This window comes from Callorhinus ursinus, unplaced genomic scaffold (genome assembly GCF_003265705.2).
Source record: "Callorhinus ursinus isolate GAN/ISIS: 27379988/994484 unplaced genomic scaffold, GSC_fseal_2.0 scaffold3, whole genome shotgun sequence".
NCBI lineage: Eukaryota > Metazoa > Chordata > Mammalia > Carnivora > Otariidae > Callorhinus > Callorhinus ursinus.
Genome location: NW_027397065.1, coordinates 53,416,776 through 53,436,921, shown reverse-complemented (window position 1 = coordinate 53,436,921; position 20,146 = coordinate 53,416,776). Strand labels below are relative to the sequence as shown.

Below are 20,146 nucleotides of genomic sequence, written 5' to 3'. Positions count from 1 at the left end.
GCTTCGGGTGGGTGGCTCACACCTCCCTAGTTTTTCTAAGAGCTGGTGCCACTTCCCTCTCCTTCTGCCCTGGATAGAGTGGCTTGGCTTGTCTGTTTAGCAGCTTCTGTTAGATGTTTTAGCACGGGTCTCCCTTTATCTTCCTAGAAAAAAAAAAAAAAAACTATTAAAGGCAGTTTCCAAAGTTCACTCTTCTCTTTGGTTCAGATAGGTGTTGTTGTACATCAGAGACCATCTGCACCCAAAGTGCTGGCAGCTCACCAGTATCCCTAAAGCCGCTTGATTGGTACAGACCAATATCCATGTACAGATGTCAGCCTACAAAAGAATTAAAAGAATTAGGAAATTAGGGATTGTGAGCTACAGACTGTAGGTTATCAAGTGTGTTCTCTGAATCTAAACCATTATGTGGACTTGATTCTACAAAATTCGTTGTTTTAAAAAGTTTTATTGTACATGATTATCAAGGATGTCCTTTCTACCTCATTTTATTAGGATTCTCTAAGTATAAAATCTTTAAGAAACAATACATGCTTTTATATTTGCATGGCCATAGGCAAATAAACATTTTCACCATTGTAACCAGACTCTTCTGAAGTAAAAACATACTGTGTTTACAGAGTTCTTTTGAATCTATCACCCTATTAACTTTAATACATATTTAATATTCAGTGTAAGCCGAAACACAAGGAACTTTATGTAAAATTTCCTCGCAAAGAACAGCCTATTCTGCCAAATAAGCCACAAGGGATACAATCATACGGTTTCCCTCTTCATTTTTGGAACAAGGTGAGGTGTGGGAATGTATGTGCGTGGTGAATAATAGTAATCAAATTTTGGAAGATGTGATACACTCACGTGAGTGGCTTTCGTTTATACTGTCATTCTTGCCCTTACACATCTGGTGATTGCTGAATGGAAGCTGAAAGGGTTGCTTCATTAGGATAGAATGAGACTACTACTTACTCTATCTTCAGGACCCAATCAGGCTTAGAGGGCTGAATTCTTTAAATGATTAATTTTTACATCATCAAGCAACCAATATTTTTTTTCTTTTTGCAGTTTATTATCCTTGTATCTGACCCTCTTCCCTCCTTTTTAAAATTACTCAAAAGTTCTCTTTGCCATTTATTATATTTATGAATTGAAAGTAAATTTTACATTAATTTTACCTTTGAATTTTGATAGTTCTTGACTTTTGGGACCTATAGTCCCTTCAAAAAATTGCTTTCACTGAATTGAGTTCAGTATTCCTATGGGCACTCCCCAGAGTGTATTAATGTGGTCCAAACCGGAGCCCACGGGGTATGACTTGATGCAGGAACGGAGATTTGAGAGCCTGGACGGAGGTGGTTCTTGGGCTGCTCATCCCCGAGATGAGGCTTCCGAGGGGGCCTGTTGTTGTGCCGCCCTTGTGCCTTGCGTCGGGGCTCCTCTGAGGGGCTTGGGCATGATGGGTGGGGCGGCCTCAGTTTGGCCAAGGACAAAGGGACTAACTACCTGAGTTGGGAAGCTGGGCAGACCCGTTTCCCGTGCAGCCGCACATCTTCAGTAAAGTGATTTACCGACCCTGAACTTCACTTTCTGCTCTGAAAATGGGAGTGGTGATTCCTTTCCTTTTGAGGTTAAAGAGGTCAAAGAGAAATGAGACAGGTAAAGTGCAGAGCACAGGCTTACACAGGCGTGATTCACGTATGACTCTTTTGCCTGGATGGACAGCTGTTCTGCCTCTCTCTGTGAAGTGGATGTTGGCCTTTGTTGAGATGTTTTATTCGAAAAATATAGAAAAGTAAATACTGGAGCAGAGACGGGAAAGAGTATAATCAACCAGTGGGTGGGTGGAGACCGAAAGGGAGGAAGGAAAGGGGTGGGGCAGAGGTTTAATGGGGAGTTAGCCAGGCCAGAGGGTGTGGGGACCAGTGATGAGAGGATAAGGGCAAATTGGTCACATTGACCAAATTAGCATTTTCTTTCAACGTTTTATGTGTAGGAGGGAATGAAGAAAAACAGGCCTCCTCCAGTCTTGGGCAACTTCTACTCAGCTCTAGTGCCCTTCTGCCCACCTCCTGTTCTGTCCCTCACACCAGGGCTTTGGGTTTTCTGGGACAAGGCCCTGGGAAGACAGAAATTCTAGTTAATGTTTTTGCCACATTCATGATTTCAAAATTAAATAAAGTCCTGGCTTTTTTTTTTTAAAGAGAGAAAATGTAGCCTTTGGATCCCTGTTGCTTAGTGACTAGACCTTTTGTGTAATTGGTCTAGGAGGGACAGAACCTACTGAGCATAAGAGATTTGGTTGAGGGAAGGAAGGCAAAGTTCAGGTGCCGACACTGGCTCTGGCTGAAGGTGGGAGCGGGTGGGGCAGCCAGCAAGCCCTGGGGGGGGGCCTGAGGAGGCAGAAGAGAGGTACATGAAGAGGGAAGCTGAAAGGCCACTGCAACTTCTTCAACTGAGTTGAAGCCTCTCCCCGGTTAAAATGCCTGAAGCAAATTACAGCGTTTGAGAGGTTTTTTTCCCCTGTCCCGTTTTTGCTGGGTCAAAAGTGGCCAGGAAAGTCATTCTCTCTGTAAATCAGAAGGAACGGATACAATTTAGTGTGACTGACTGCATTTGCCGGTGCATCTAGTTTAGCTGCCAGTGGGCTCTTGATAATGTGCTCATTGGCTACATGACACCAGACCTTTGCTCTCTCATTTTACGAAAACCAAAATGACACTGAAATGCTTCTTAAACAGTTTTTACTGATGGAAATAATTTAATGCTATGTAAATAATAGGATGCTTTTGAAAATGGTGCTGGCTTCCTGGATCATAATTAATCTATAAAATGAATTTGAGTCCTTTAAAGTTGTAATAGGAATGAACCCTGTCATATGATTAAATTCCTTAGTTGTAATTATTTTGTATTCTTCGGAAACATGCATAATGTAAACCCTCGGAAATTGAGCACATACGGATTATGAACCAGGACGTAGTTATTTCGTGCTTGGCTGTTTGCAGCCTGAGCATGCTTTAAAACTGTGAGATGGCTCCCATTGGAAAGATCCAAAGACACTGGTAGAAGAGGGGTGGGATTGAATTTAGGACATGAGTTCTGTGGAGCTTGGTGTCGTGATGAGGCAGGGGGCAGAGTGACTTTCTTTGAGCCTGGGCAATTGCAGCAAGTATAAAAATGAACCTGTTAGGAAGGAATTTTGCATGTGCAGAGTCAACTAACAATGCCAGAGAAGTGCAGGAGATTGGTTGATAACAGGTCCTGAGACCAGGTGAAAATGCTGGTTTAATTTTCGTGTTACTGCTCCCACTGTGGATAGGGAGGGACCCTCTTCAGCAAGAATGGGGCAGAGGCCCTGCAGGGAGTGTTAAATGGAAAGTAGTGGGACTCGCTGGCAGGTAGGGATGGGGGGCTCTTTGTCACGAAGCAGCTGTGGTACTTTGAAAGGCAGGCATGCTCACCACCGTAACGCTGCACTGTGGCACTTTGGATGAGGCACTTAGCCTCTTGTAAGATTTCGAGAATTGTACCAGAAACTCTTTCTTCTGAGGCCCTTTCAGCTCTTAAGAAAACAACAGCAGCACACACGCAAACTCTGGGAACCAGCTCTACTCTTGTCATCTCAGAATCAGCCCTCAGGGTTCCTTCTTCTCCTTTTGGAACAAAGTCTTAGGGTTATTAGTTCCTCAGTGAACTCTGTTTTGGGGAGAGATTCTAATAATTCGCCCAGCTAATTTAGTAAATTGAGTGGCCAACCGAAAGTTCATTCTTAATCTGTAAGCCTTTTTGGGAGGTGATCTCTCTGGTCCTTTCTGCCTCCTTCCACAGATCCCTGAGGCAGAGAAGCAACTGAAATGTGCTGGACTCAGCCTGGGGTCCTGGGGTGCAGCTGGGTTACTCTTGCCTGTTTGGGAACGGTCACAGGGAATGGTTGAAATAATGTTGCCTCACTTTCGATCATGCTTTTTCCTGTACTTCAAGTAGAAGAATGTATTTTCTTGCATAACTTGGGGAAGCTGCACTGTTTCATGTGTTACCTTCTTACAGGTTTCTCTTCCTCTAAACCAGAAATGTTACCCTTCTCTTGGCTGTTTATGAAGAAGAGTGCACTCACGCTGCTCTGTTGTCAGTCCCCTCCTATTTAATCTCAGTTAAATACTTGCCAACGTTTTCTTTTCTTTTTTTTTTTTAAGATTTTAATTTATTTGAGAGAGAGAATGAGAGATAGAAAGCACGAGAGGGAAGAGGGTCAGAGGGAGAAGCAGACTCCCTGCTGAGCAGGAAGCCCGATGTGGGACTCGATCCTGGGACTCCAGGATCATGACCTGAGCTGAAGGCAGTCGCTTAACCCCCAACTGAGCCACCCAGGCGCCCCTACCAACGTTTTCTTTTCATAATAAAATCTTAGTCAGCTCATATATTATTCCAGATGCAACTACCTAATGTCGGCCCATTAGCACAATAAACAGTTTCATAGTTGTGTACCTATATTCCCATTCTAAAATGCTTTTACTTCTCATCATACCTATTTTAAATTTTCTTTGGTTTTAAAACCGTTGCCCTACCCATGAGTATTGTGGGGGCTCTTGTTTAATCCAGCAGTGACCACTTTGGACCTTCCAACTTTCGGGTATGATTTCTCTGCTGTGTTCTTTGATTTCCTTTTTCTGTTTGGAAGGCAGTGTGGCGGGATGATGTTTATGAGGGGAGGGGGCTGGCAAGAGGCAGATTCCTCCTAAATTAGCCACTTAAAAAGTAGAGATTTTGAAAACCTTTGCCTGTTTTTGTATTTATTCCATGATAAAAATGTGTGTTGCCTTTGTTCTTTAGATTCTGGGCAACGTTTTTGACTTTTATTTACACTCCTCTTGGGTTTGGTAAGAAACAGTGCAGCTGAGAGAATGTTTTAATGATGCTGTCATGCCTTGTTACAGCTCTGCAGCTGGTTACAGGGAACCTCTGCTCTTGCTTCTTAGGCAGCTACAAATTAATTTTTAAAGCCGTCCTAAAAGTAGCAAGTGTGTAGTGTTGTTACTCTGTCCCAATATTTTTTTTCTCCAGGCTCTCACTCCTTAGAGGCTAACCTAGGGATTGAAAATTTGGCTATTTCCACCTTCCTTGTGATATTTAAAATTTTAAATATGAAAATGTGTGACATGTGAAAACATGTACAGATAATTCCCAGTTTGAGAACTGTCAAATCAACTCTGGGAACACAGCTGCTTATGACAAAACCCCAATTCTAGTTCTAATGAAAACTATTTCATTTACATCCAACCAGTATTTGTAGTACCATTTCTACTGGAGAACTCTCTTCCCATGTTCATCTTGACAGGGTGCAGGGTTTAGAAGCACAGTGGGTGGAGAGAGGGTAGAGGGAAGCTTTTGGGGTAGTTGTTTGTCACACCCCAAGAGTTGAAACACCCTTGCGGTTTGTTCAGATGGACAGCTTGAGCTGTTCAAAAGATGTCACTTTTTTTTCCGTTTACTCCTAGGCAGTAAACTGGTCAATTAACTTCTATAACTAGCTTACTGAATAATTCGACTTCCTGTCTCACAAAGAAGAAATCGTGCTAAACCCTTCCTATGTGTTAAAATGTATTTGGAAAAGCTAGCTGGAGGGTTGTGAGATGAATATTTAAAGCCAGAATGGTTGGGGCGCCTGGGTGGCTCAGTCGTTAAGTGTCTGCCTTTGGCTCAGGTCATGATGCCAGGGTCCTGGGATTGAGCCCCGCATCAGGCTCCCTGCTCTGTGGGAAGCCTGCTTTCTCCCTCTCCCACTCCCCCTGTTTGTGTTCCCTCTCTCGCTGTCTCTCTCTCAGTCAAATGAATAAAATCTTTAAAACAAAACAAAATACCAAAATGGCTTTCTTCTTAAAGGAAATATTAAAAAAAAAACTTTGTAAAATATTTTACAAAAGATAACATATATTTTTTAATTGGCTTAGGATGTTGTTGTCATCTTGAGCTTTAACAACCAGCTCATAGAGGGAACTGTCACTTCAACTCAGGATATATTCAGGAACTCTTAATGATTTTTTAAAAAGTATACTGCTGTCAACTTGTTTTGTTGTTAATCATCTTTCTTCTGAAGGCAGATCTGGAGTAAATCAGTTTATCTACATTTCAGTTAAAAAGGAGGTTGTTTTAAAAATTGCTCTTAATTCATGGTACAGTCTCACAACTCCTTATACATGGCACTCATTATTCTACTGGAGTTTGTACATTTAAAGTGTGCTGTTCAGTACCTTCATACCCTGTTTTGTATAGGTCCTTAACTGTTTCAGGCATGTAAGTCACCTTAAAAAATAATTTGAGCCCCCAAAACGGGAACTATGTCTCTTAAAAAAAAAAATCTCTTATATCTCCTATCACCCTGATACTGTCATCCTGATACATTATGCTAATGGATTTGAATTGCATTAAGTGGGTTAAACCAAAATTCCAAGTGGAATTGGCCTTTGGGCGCTTACTGTCCTTAATGGTTTGTTCTGTCCTTCCTAGTTTGCAAATAAAGTAATTTTTTTTTTGGCCAGGATGTCCAACTATATCAGAGCAAACAGAGGCCAAGCCTGTGTATCTCTAAAGGGATTGTGTGTTACTATTTTTGGTTGTAGTTCTTAATTTGTATAATCTTTCAATAGGATCTAAACAGAGTGAGAACAAGGGAGAGAAAGACACCTCCTTCCCTCCCATGTACTTTTGGGCTTAGATTTTTCAAAGTCATGAAGTAATGTGCTGCTTCTCCAATGTTTTGTTTTGTGGCACCTAAGTGTTGTTACAAAGACAAGAAAATCAGACATCTTATAAATATTAATTTGCTTTACAGGCACAATTACTGAATTCAGTGAGGTTAATAAGATTCCAGAGGGAAATTTTCAAAACCTATGTAGTTTTTTTATATGCTTACAAGGCCTTCTGAATTGCATATCAAAATAGAAGCCAAGGACTTCATAAGGGTGGTACAGGGGCTTCAGCCACAGGTACAGGGCATGTGGGGAGGCCCGTGGCCAAAAGGAGGACAAATAGCTGATTTGCAGCTGCCCAGCTTTTATCCCCCAGCACCCTGCTAACCTAGGACCGCCTGGCTGCCATTTTGCCCATTCAGTCTTCAATTTCTTTTCTAAATATTTCTAAATAGTGTTTGCTTTGAAGTCAATCATGCATTCACATTCCATCTCTGCATCTTACCTGGTTACCTGGCCAATTTGACACCCAAAGAGGTTGAGTAGCTTCCCCAGTTTTCTTTTCTTTCTTTTTTTTTTTTTTTAAGATTTTATTTATTCATGAAAGAGAGAGAGAGGGGGGCAGAGGGAGAAGCAGGCTCCCGCAGAGCAGGGAGCCCGATGCGGGACTCGATCCCAGGACTCTGGGATCATGACCTGAGCCTAAGGCAGACGCTTAACTGACTGAGCCACCCAGGCGCCCAGCTTCCCCAGTTTTCTTAGAAAAGAAAGAATTTTCTGCAAAAATTGCAATAGGGTTAGTGATAGTGATAGTATATGAAAAGTGCCTAAAAATATATGTATGTGTGTGTATATACCTACACACACACATACATATATTTTATACAAGTGTACTTAACAGAGTGTTACGTTAGTGTCAGGTGTACAGTATGCTGATTCAGCGATTCCGTACAGTGCTCATCAAGATAAGTGCACTCTTAATCCCCTTTATCTGGTTCACCCGTACCCCACCCACCTCCCCTCTGGCAGCCACCAGTTCGTTCTCTGTATTCAAGAGTCTGTTTTGTTTGTCTCTTTTTTCACTTTGTTTTGTTTCTTAAATTCCACATGTGAGTGAGAGCATATGGTATTTGTGTCTCTCTGACTTATTTCACTTAGCATTATACATCTTCTTGCTCCATCCATGTTGTTGGAAATGGCAAGATTTCATTAATTTTTATGGCTGAGTAATATTCCAGTGTGTGTGTGTGTGTGTGTGTGTGTGTGTGTGTGTCACACATCTTTTTAATCCATTCTATCAAGGACTTTTCAGGTTGCTTCCATATCTTAGCCATTGTAAGTAATGCTGCAATAAACATAGGGGGGTATACATATCTTTTCAAATTAATGTTTTCATTTTCTTTGGGCAGATACCCAATAGTGGAATTACTGGATCATGTAGTAATTCTGTTTTTAATTTTTTGAGGAACTGTACTGTTTTCCACAGTGGCTGCCAATTTGCATTCCTATAAACAGTGTATGGGGGTTCCCTTTTCTCCACATCCCCACCAATACTTATTATTTCTGTGTTCTTTAGTCATTGTGACAGGTATAAAGTGATAATTTATTGTGGTTTTAATTTGCATTTCCCCTGATGATGTGTGATGTTGAGCATCTTTTCATGTATCTGTTGGCCATCTGTATGTCTTTGGGAAAATGTCTGTCCAGGTCCTCTGCCCATTTTTTAATTGGATTATTTGGTTTTTTGGTGTTGAGTTGTAGAAATCCTTTATGTATTTTAGATATTAACCCCTTATCAGAAATATCATTTGCTGGAGTATTATGCAGCCATCAAAAAACCCCCGAAATCTTGCCATTTGCAACGACATGGATGGAACTAGAGGGTATTATGCTAAGCAAAATAAGTCAATGAGAGAAAGACAAATATCATATGATCTCACTGATATGAGGAATTCTTAATCTCAGGAAACAAACTGAGGGTTGCTGGAGTGGTGGGGGCTGGGAGGGATGGGGTGGCTGGGTGATAGACATTGGGGAGGGTGTGTGCTATGATGAGCGCTGTGAATTGTGTAAGACTGATGAATCACAGACCTGTACCTCTGAAACAAATAATACATTATATATTAAAAAAAACAACAACAACAAAAAACAGAAGATAGTAGGAAGGGAAAAATGAAGGGGGCGGAATCAGAGGGGGAGAACCATGAGAGACGATGGACTCTGAGAAACAAACTGCAGGTTCTAGAGGGGAGGGGGTGGGGGGATGGGTTAGCCTGGTGATGGGTACTAAAGAGGGCACGTTCTGCATGGAGCACTGGGTGTTATATGCAAACAATGAATCATGGAACACTATATCAAAAACTAATGATGTAATGTGTGGTGACTAACATAACATAATAAAATAAAATAAAATAAAAAAGAAATACCATTTGCAAATATCTGATTCAGTAGGTGGGATTTTTGTTGATGGTTTCCTTTGCTGTGCAAAGACTTTTTATTTTGGTGTAGTCCCAGTAGTTTAATTTTGCTTTTGTTTCGCTTGTCAGAGAAGACATATCTAGAAAAAGTATCTACCACTGATGTCAAAGAAATTACTGCCTATGTTCTCTTCTAGGAATTTTAGGGTTTCAGGTCTCACATTTAGGTCTTTAATCCATTTTGAGTTTATTTTTGTTCATGGTATAAGAAAGTGGTGCAATTTCATTGTTTTGCATACAGCTGTCCAGTTTTCCCAGCACTGTTGTCTTCTTCCCATTGTAAATTCTTGCCTCCTTTGTAGTAATTGACCATAAAAATGTGAGTTTATTTCTGGACTCGATTCTGTTCCATTGATCTATGTGTCTGTTTTTGTGCCAGTACCATGCTGTCTTGATTATTACAGCTTTGTAGTAGTATATCCTGAGATCTGGAATTGTGATACTTCTAGCTTTGTTCTTCTTTTTCAAGATTGCTTTGGCTGTTCAGGGTCTTTTGTGGTTCCATACACATTTTAGGATAGTGTCCAGCATAGAGTATTACTGTTTTGGGAAACTACCATTTACTTATTTATATATGCCTGTTCCCTGCTCACTTCCCACCTCCAACCTTGTCCTTAGCACAGTGCCTGGCATGTAGTAGGTCTTCTGAGCATTTTCCCTGGTGATACAATTTCACATATTATCCTGAAGAAAGACATATTTAACTCCCATGCAGAGTTATGTACTTCGTGGTTCTATTTCACTTCCTGTCCTGATTGTGTGCCTGTCCTCCCCACGTGCTTTGCCAAGTGGCTTCCTCAAGAAAGAAGCCGGGGTGGAGTCTTGAATGCTGAAATATGTGAAATCTTGCTGTAGCAGTATGCTCTATACACACCAGGTCTTCCATAAACGTTTGTTGAACGAATTAAAACCCTTGCCCCAGAGCCAAACCTTTTGCGGACTTTGAAGGTGGCAACATTTGTGTTATTTACTAAATTCATACTTGGGAGAAAAATGAGTCTTAAATTCCTGTTGACTCCTTTGGGATGTACACTTAAAAAACTTAAATGACAAAGGTCCTTAGGCCTCAGAGAGATTTAATACTTGCTGTTGTGTCCAAGAGTTCTGAAAATGTTGGCCTGTGTGATAAATTGCGAGAACTTGAGACTTGTTCACTTTTAAGTTGGTTTTTAGAGAGGCACATCTGTAATTCTGTATACTAGAGGGTCATTTCTAAGAATATGGTGATCTCATTTAGAGTTGGATGAGCTGCAGCTTAGTTGACGTTCACCCAGCGCCAGGCCAGGCTTCAGAAGCCCTGTCTGCGGGTCTCTATTCTCCAGGCTCTAGTAACTGGAACGAGTAATACTTGCAGCATGCTGCAGAGATGCATCACGGATGCTCAGGGTAGGACGCCGCATGTTCTCACTGTTTGCCCAGTGCGCTTGGGCACCTGGGAGTGGAATCATGATAAAATAGTCAAGTCACCTGAGCCTTTTCTCTTAACTTCTCGTTTCCTCTTTCTATCTCTCTCTTTGCCATTTTAAACATGTATTTCATAATTGCATATTCTCAGTCATCTTTTTGAAAATTCTTTCCTTTATTTCTGTCTCATATGCTTTCCTGGTCTTTTCGACTTTAATTTTTGTATATAAATTGCGAGACTGGTACAAATATACGAAAGATAAATTCGCTATAAAAATTTCTTTCTCTTTTTGGGGGGAAGGTTCTTTCTCTTTAGTGTAAATGACAAGCAGGCAGATTTTATGGCTTCACTAGTCCTGCCGGCAATGGCAGATGGGTGACAAGTGCCCACTTTCAGAGGGATGGCTTCCTAGTGGGATTGGTCAGGGTTCTTCTTGAAACCATGTTAATGCAAATGATTGCTCTCTACGGAGGAGACCCCGCATGTCTGCTGTGGGGTCAAGTGGAAGTCTGTACTGCTTCTCACTTAAAGACCCTATTTAGAATAAACAAATGAAAATGTACATACATAATCACTAAATGTATATATAACACTTTTAATTTCTCAGGTCTTTGAGCTATGCCAAAAAACGCCCCCCCCCCAAAAAAGCATGCTGTTTACCCCCTAAGGGTTTTATGCAATGCTAGGTTTAACTCTGTATTATTTAGGAGATTTGAAGAAATTTAGAAATAGGGCTTTCCCCTTGTATATTTCACCATTAGCTAAAACTGAAAATTTCTGAACCAGAATTCCTCAGCTTTCCCACCTCCTCCTAAACAGGTTCCCTTCTTTTGTCCCCCTTAGTATCACCATGTTGAAGACTGCCCAGCCAAGTGTCCTGGACATTTCTCTCTCACCTTTTGTCTTGGGTTAGTAGAGTAAGTGCTAGATGGAGTCAGGAAATCTGAATTCTTGAGCTGGCCATGTTTAAGTGATTTGAGCTTTTATCATCATTCATTCCCAAGAACCCATGAAGATCCTTTGTTTCCTACCCCTCACCATCCTTAGCTCTCTGTCTTCATGTGATGATGCTTTTGGGGGAAGGTCTGCCCTCATGTGGCACCTGCCAGAGTGACCGTCCCTTTCCTTCCCCCTTGCACACACCCTGTGGTGACATTTCTTGACAAGAGGCTATGGGCCCTCTGGCTTCATTCTCAGGTCATCACTAGAGCAGACTCAAAACTCCTTGATCCTTACAGCCCCTCGAGAAATTCTTACTTCACAGGGCTCAGTGCTCCAGGTGTGAGTCTCCTAGTGGCACATGGAATCACCCCTTCTTCATTGGCCAACCCCATTGAGGGTGGCCTCCCATTGTAGACTGCCATCATTTCCAAGGCCCCTCCATGACATGGCATGATTTCTAAAACACAGAGTTGGCACTAACATGTTTCAGGATCTAGTTCTAGAATCTTCAACAAGAATTCTTCGGGGAGACTTTCTGTGGAAGTAGATATGTACCATCTTTGGGGTAATGTGTTTATAGATAACTTTCTTATTATAGGCGTGTGTCATGGTGTCATATGCTTTCTCTTAAGTAAAAATTGCAGTTTCTTGGTTTGTGTTTTTAGAGACAGCTCCTTGCAGTTTATGATCTATTCCATATAGTCTCTCTACTTGGAGGAGATGACACATACTGTAGATACTTGGTCACTTGGCAAGTGCTGGTTTTGAGAAGTGAAGTCGCAGCAGTGGAGGGGTTTTCAGAAACCCTATCAGATTCCTTTGTTTTCTAATAACAGTCATTTAAGTTCCCTTTAAGTTCCAAAGGGCTTTAAATAGCTTAGGCAAGTATTTATAATGCTCAAGAGTCTGTTTACTATGTAGCTTTGCCATTGGGATACATGTGTATATGTATTTGATTAATTTTTTTTTTAACTACAGGAGCTCTTACCAAAGTAAAGGAGAGTAGGCGACACGTGGAAGAAGGGAAGATGGAGCTGCAAAAGGCTGATGGCATTCAAGATCGCTGTAACACTATTTCTTTTGCCACTTTGGCTGAAATTCACCACTTCCATCAAATTCGAGTAAGAGACTTTAAATCACAGATGCAGCATTTCTTACAACAGCAAATAATATTTTTCCAAAAAGTGACACAGAAGTTGGAAGAAGCTCTTCACAAATATGATAGTGTTTAATGACTGGTCATTGGGTTGTGGACTTTTTTCAGTTCAAGGATATTTCTACAGCAGAATAAAAACTGCTATCAAAGAGCTATTGCCAACTATCAGTGGTGGTACAAGGATGGTTTTGTGTTCAACTGAAGCTTGGCTGAATATATAATTATGTAGGAAAGAAACAGTTAATATGGTTACATAATAGAAACAGTACCACACATTGTAACTAAATTATACTATGTATGCCTACACTACCATTGTAACTTTTGGAATAATGATTATACTATTTGCCTTATTGCTTTTTGAAGTATGGGTATTTTAGTGCATACTTTGTAGACCTCACAACCCATGAAGGGTCTCAAAGAAGCTGGCTGGATAAAAGCCTGCTGTGGATGCCTTTTTACTCTCATAGATTGGGATTACCTAAATTCAACCTATTCTCTGTTTACAAACTCCAACTAGAGCAGCTATGCGACTTTGTGCCTTTAAACTCTTGGTTTTTCATTTCTCCACCCCCTCCCTTTTTTTTAAGTAACCACAACTTTTCTGATCTAAAGAGTGAAAGGCTAGTGCATATAATGACAAACCTGTTGGTAACCTCATATTGGCGCTGGGGGCGGGCTGGGCGGATCAGCTGTCATCGGTTTGCACAGCAAGTTTTGTCTCCTGATAGACGCTGGTGAGTGCAGCGGAGGGAGGCCTGATGCTCATCTTTGAACATGAAGTCTGTTAGGGAAGAAAATGGTGCCACTCTATTCCCTTAGATGCTGTAGTAGCATAGCCTCTTCACTCAAGTGTCCTGGAAACTTGGCGTGGAGATTGAAACGAACATGTCTTATAACACAGAGAGGGAGGAGTCTAATCAGTTGAGGACACAAGCACAGAATCAGTGATGACACACACTTGGTTTTAATTCTTAGGAGGGCTTGCTTTCCTTTTTTTTTTTTTAGCTTGAAGATTTTAATATTCAGTTTTTTCTTTTTTAATGGATCTACACTGTTAACTGATTGAGACTCCACTGTGATTCACTCGTTTACTTAAAAACTTTTCAGGGATGTCTGTAAAATTCAGTGTTATACGTGATTGAAAGTAGTGTTGGTTGATCTAAAGAGGGACCAGAAGTAATTTCTACTATTCCAAATGCTGAAGGAAAAAAAAAATTTGTTTTTTTTTTTAAATATTGATAAGCCCCCAGGACATTTAACCTTAAAAATTATTTTAAATATATTCTTTTATTATTATAAGGGAAATATGAATGGCTGATAAACACCAAAAAGATTCAAAAGCAGCTTAATTTAAAAAGCACAAAGAGATTCTGGCTTCAGATGCCAGAATCTCAATGTTTTTATAGTTGCTGAGCTATAAATAATGTGATTCTTGAGTTTACAGATTTAAAAATTGTCACTGAAAGGTTAAAGTATCTACTGTTTTTATGAAGTCAGACTTATGCTGCCTCAGAAGTCCCTGGATATTGAAATGGTAACACGGAAGTAAAGAGGTCAATTTGAAATATTGGTGAGTCACATTGATTAAAAAGAAAGGGTCAATTTGCAGATAGTCAAAAAAGAAAACGGTTGTTGAAATAATTAATAGCACATTTACTCTAAAAAATCATCTCATATGGGTTGAACTTTTTTCAGACTATCATAATTTTGATCAAAATTTTATACCTTAGGTAACCTAGAGCCAGATTTAACATCATGTGGCTTTGTCTCTACTCCAGATACATGGGATTGTAACCAAATATATTGTTCTCTCAAAAGTAACTTCTCTTGTTGATTGCAAAGTACAGTTCTATAAACAAAACCCATATATATATGTGTTAACTTTATTGCAGAAGTTTGGAGATTATAATTATAGCATTTAATTTAAGTTTGAGTCTGTATCGGACAGATAAGCACTATGCTTTTCAAATGATTTGAAAATCATTCTTATTTGCCTCTTTATTTTGATGGTGGTTTGATTTTTTTTTTTTTTTTCTTAAGTAAAATCACTAAAGTTGTGCAGTGGTAGCATGGAAATTATCTGAGGTGTCTTTATGATTGTGCTTTAGCCAGGGTGGACATAGCTTAAATTATAAAAACTAAAGATTAAAGTACAAGGAGGTATAAGTTCATGCTGCCTACTTAGAAGAGAACTTTTGTTCTTCATAACTACGTAACATTATAATGCCACTGATTCATAAGGGGTTTAAATGAATTCTGTGGGGGTAGGACACCAGAATTACTAGTGTTCATTTTCATCTAAGATCTTTATTTCTCTAACGTTCTTGGTCCTATTAAAACATTTCAGTATACAAGTATACTGCAATGTTAATACCCAAGAGAAAAGCCATCATAATGTGTATGCTGGTCATTATGATCAGTGTGGTACAGTTTTTTAAAATAAACTATCATGCCCTTCATGCCATTATTTGTCTTTATTTCTGTAATTTGTAATTTTGATATGTGATGTATTTATAACATGAGGGCGTCCACTTGAGCCTGGTTTTGCTATTTTCATTACAAACGGACTTGATGTGCTGTAATAATTGTCATGCAGTGAGCCTGGGTCTGCAGCCATGCATTACAATCCCATGACGTTCAGCCTGTTGTATCTATAGGTACAGTTTAAACCCAGAACAAGGGAACACATTTGAAAGTGCAGCAGAGTCCGTGCACATTGGCTTGCATAGAGTAGTAATTGGGAATAGAGTAGTTTCCTGGGCTTCACTGATATAGTTGTCCTACATGTATTTGTAACAACACAGCAGAGTCCTAAATGCCAGGTTTTAATTGTCTTACGTTTTGCTGCTGTTTTCATAATTAAGGACTTGAAAAATGTTTCAGTCTGTCAAGTCAAGCATGTGAAATTTATGTTCGACCTTTAAATGTCATTCTTTGCCAAGTTTGTTGCTATAGGCGTTTTTTTTTTTTTCCATTTATGTCTTCATTTCCTCAGAATCAAATACCATGTCTGATACCTTTAAATCAATAAGCATTATCCAGTTTTCTCATTTGCAGTCTTATCTTTGGCTAACAGAATTAGTAAAATAGGGTATTAATTATTTATAGACTAAAAATGTTGAACATTGTTTTATTTCATTCAAATGTTATGATTAGTGCAGATCAGTCATGTTTATCTTTTAAAAGAATAAACAAAGGTTGCTTTATTTCTCAGCTTCAGTGGAATATGATAATTATTTTTTTCTCCAGTAGTCAAGGAGGTATTTATTTAATGTGAAAGACTTATATAAAAAAATAGAAGAGTGTGTTCACTGTCCTACGCTTCCTTCTGCAGTTGCCATAGACATTGTTCATGAAACGAGCTAGTTTGACTAAGCCATTCAGGTAGTCCCACTGAGTATCTGCTTATGTTAGTATCTTCCATAACTATTAGGCATATAGCAGTAAACTGTGAGTGAGATGTTTTGAAATAATAGCTACTGTGAGTCTAGCACCTGACACATAATAGGTACTCGAGTACAGTACTTCACACCGCCTCTCTTGGGGTCTGTCACTGTTGGTTGCCAGAAATCGGACAGCTCAAACCATCCTCGTTCAAGATATAAAGGATCATGGATGGGTACAGGGACCCGGTGAATCCCACATGAGGCCAAAGTCCCATCTGGAACTAAGCTTGCCTTCTGTGTGGGGCTTTGTAATCTCTGTCAGCTTCTTTTCTTTATGAATCTGTTTATTCTTTTTTCCTTTTTTTATGTCCTGTGGCTTGGCTTTCTCAGCATCGTCCAGGATGTCTAAATGGCCCAGGTATCTTTTAGTTCACAGGGTTCCTTAGGCCAGTAGGGGACACCTGACCCAAGCTGGACAAATCAGCTGTGGGTTGGGGGTGGGGTGGGTATGAGATGGAGAGGTTCTCTTAAAGGGTATGTGAGGGAAGAAAGGAAATGGTTGGAACCTCTTAAAATGGACTTCATGCGGTAGTCCTCACAATAAACCTGGAGATTCTATCTCCTGTTCATAGATGAATTAAAAGGATCAGAGATAATCTAGTATCTTTTGCCCAAGATTACACAAACTGAGTGATGGAGCTCAGAGTCAATGAGGATTTGGCTCAAATGTGTGCTAATTTAAACCAGATTACATTGGATGCCATGTCCCTGCTTCTCAGAAACCCCAGCCTGTTTCCCAGGTCCCCACTGCTAGATCGATAGGTATTCTGTTCTGCTTTGTGCACTGGGCATGAAGGTGTGGTGCAAAGGGAAGCTCTGAAATTCCCCTCTCTGCATTCATTTCCATTGGAGAAGATGAGAGTCTCTGGTCCTGTCACCGTGTCCCCAGCGGTTTATGTGCTGCTCTGCTCTGTCTCAATTGGGGAAGCAGGCAAGGTGTGACACTTCCATAGCGATATGAAGGGAGAGGGGAGAAGAACCAAAATCCAGTGGTTTCCCCTTCTTTCCAACTGCCACCTCCATGAAAATATAAACGGGTTTCAGTTGCCGTCAGAATGGCCCTGGCAGAACCACAGGAACTAATGTCAAGTCGAATGTTGAATTCCAGTTGGTCAGGGTCACAGTTAGCCACGGCAAGTTCCACTTGGTCACAGGAGGAAGCAGCAGAACTCCTCACGTAGTAAGCTCTGGGAAGTGAAGCGGACTTCTGGGCAGAGTACAGAGGATGCTCTGCTAGGGATCTAGGAGCAGGAACCTGGAGAAACGAGCTGGGCAGCTGAGCATCTTCCATGCCAGGCCTCTGAGCTAGGGTGAAGTTAATCTGGGATTGGGTCATGGCTAGAGCCTTTCTAGGGATCATTGGTTCCTCCCACTTGGCTCTGTTCCCAGGATGTCCCAATCCCATCATTCCTGTGGCAGAGATGGAGCTCCAGTACTGCTATAGTGGCCTGTCTGGTTTGAAGAACGGTTTCACTTCTTGGGTGAACTTGTACCAGAAGTCTGCCTAGGACAAGGCCAATTGTCCCTGTGAAGCTACCTTCAGAGCGGCTTAGAAACGTGATATTCTGTTGCTGTGAGTCCTATCAGCCTATCTGGACATGCTTTCTAACTTGAAAGGGGCCAGATGCATCAGACCTTATTTTAGTAGTGGTTTAAATTTTCAGTCGCTCCAGGAAATGGCTCTCAGGGCTTAATAACTGCTGAGTTGTTGGACTTGTCTGCAAGCACAGTGGGGAAGCTGACCCAGCATTACAGTGAGAAAGGCAGTGTGCTGGAACTAGGGGTCACAGCCTCACTTCTCTACTGAGTGACCTCGGACAACTCACCAACCTGCCTTTGAGCCTTCATTTCCTCAATGGTAGAGGACAGGATTAGATTTTATCAAATTATTGAGAGTATTAGATTAACCAGGAAGTTAAGTCCTCAATCATTTCGCAGTACTCCCTTTATAAATAACATGGGAAGTGATAAAAAAAATTCCAGAAGTAGGTACTTAATAAATAATAGCCACATTCCCAAACACTGTGTGACGTGGAGCTAGTCACTTAATCTCTCTGAGACAGTTTTCTGTCCGCAGAGGGATATAGTATCCCCTTCACAGAAATCTTGTGAGAACTGAAAAACAAATCAAAAGCCCTGAGTCCAGAGCATGGCAGGACTGAGAACAATAAAGATCCTCTTGATTTTGTGAGAAGGGAAGGGGTAAGATGAAGGATTTAAGCCATAAGAACTTCATATCAGCTGTGCTGTGGAAAATTAAAGAATCCACACTTGGGGCCTGGCCAGGCAGGAGATCCTGCTTTCGGCACGGCTCTTTCACCTTCTACCTGCTTTGTCTAGCTGTCCCCCAGTCCAGCGCTGCCCCAGGTCCAGACCCCTCTCCAGGTTCTTTCTCCCAGAACCCTGCACAGCATCCTCGCATATTCCATCTGGAAGCCTCGTTCATCACTTCCCAGACTCATCAAATTCCTCCTTTTGGGCTTGGGGGAGCTCAGCTCTTCAGAGATAACCCCTTTCCAATAAGGCGCTCCCCACTTGGTCTAAAAGAGCTAACTACCAGTATATTCAGAAAGTGGTCCTGCAGCTCTTACCAGAAATATCTGCAGCAGACAGCTCAGAATTCTGTTTCTGTTCACCAGATTAATGATGATTGTATTGATGTCTGCTGCTTTCACACCTTAAAAATAGGTACTCGAAGCCTAAGACTAAGAGGGGCACTATGCTCAGTGTTTAGTATCTTGGCCCTGACCTCATGCCAATTGCAGATATTTCTAAATGACGTTCAAGGCATTCACTCTGAGAAGCTGAACTTAATGCCTCTGAGTGGCTTTTGGAATAACTGTGCCCTGAAACAAATCAAATATTAGTGTAGATCAAGTTTGGTTAGACAACTCGGTTCTGCTTTTGTTCAACCTAGTAGTTTTAGAAAATGCAATTTTCGGTTTTGATTCATAATGGTTCCCTTGAGGAGAAAAACCTTGAAAAAAAATTGGAGAACAGGTAAGGATTTTAGCAAATTAGGTTCAGCTTAAAACTGATGATGTTTCAGTGTATCTGTTGGTATTTCACATCTAGTTTTGATCATTTTTTTCATCACCTCGCCCATTTGTGAACTCCCCTGTGAGCCGATTGGAGTAGCAGGTGCCAGCTACATATTTGGTACAAGGCTGCAACTGGGGAATACCATCAACTCCCTGAGCCTGTGTTCTTTATCTGAACCAAAGTATTTACAGGGAAGGTGAAACCTGTAATCCCAGAAAAAGGGCTTTCTTGAAAAATGTTGCTTTTTAATGGCTCCTATTCTGGAATCCATGGAAAGAAAATTTGACTTTTTAGGTACTCATGCTGACAGGTGATTTCATGATAAATTGCACAGTTATCTGAAGGATTAAAAACTATAGGTGTCAGTCATTAAAAAAAAAAAAAGACAAGAAAGCTCTTTATACAGCATTATGGAATTTTCCCAAGGGAAAAAAAAGGGCAGAACTATTTTATATGCTACACTTTAAGTAAAAGAGAAAATAAAAATAAATATATTTCCTCATATATTCGTAGGTTATTTCTGTAAGTAGATGGAGACCGTTGGTAACAAGGTAACATTGTTTGCTTTGGGGTCTGGGAACTGGGTGGCTGGGGACAGGGGTGGGAGGAAGATCTTTATTGTATACTTTTATATCTTTTGAATTTGAATGTATTTTCCATTTAAAAAATAAAAATAAAAGATAACTAAAGATAAATTTTAAAATTTAAACTACCAGGAAAAAAAAATGTTGTAAGAAGGAGGGTGGACTCTAGCTCTGTACCAATCCCTCTGAGACCTGGAAGCCCACTGTACAAGCATAGAAGGAACAATCTTGTACGGACAATGGACTCACAATAATGACCGAGTCAGTCCTCATTATGTTACTCCTTGTTGAAATACCATAGCGTTAGGACGTATGCTGTTCAGGAGAACATTTAAAGTGGGATGTAAAGACAGAGATGACCAAACCATAGTCTGTTCTCTGTGGTAACCCCTCTTCTTCCTCCCTGTCCTGTGA

The 20,146-nt window shown here is 40.6% G+C and overlaps 1 protein-coding gene across 4 annotated transcripts in view; it reads left to right on the top strand.

The window, feature by feature from the left end:
* SNX18 (sorting nexin 18) overlaps positions 1–20,146 on the top strand; it is an 81,301-nt gene that overhangs the window by 14,608 nt on the left and 46,547 nt on the right. For 2 of the 4 annotated variants that reach the window (XM_073890913.1, XM_073890915.1), the window contains exon 2: positions 12,483–12,625. In XM_073890913.1, the coding sequence (XP_073747014.1) occupies positions 12,483–12,625 (143 nt within the window). Of the gene's footprint in view, positions 1–12,482; positions 15,120–19,661; positions 19,719–20,146 lie in introns of those variants that run through there. The other 2 variants (XM_073890914.1, XM_025867287.2) reach the window with 2 other exon arrangements.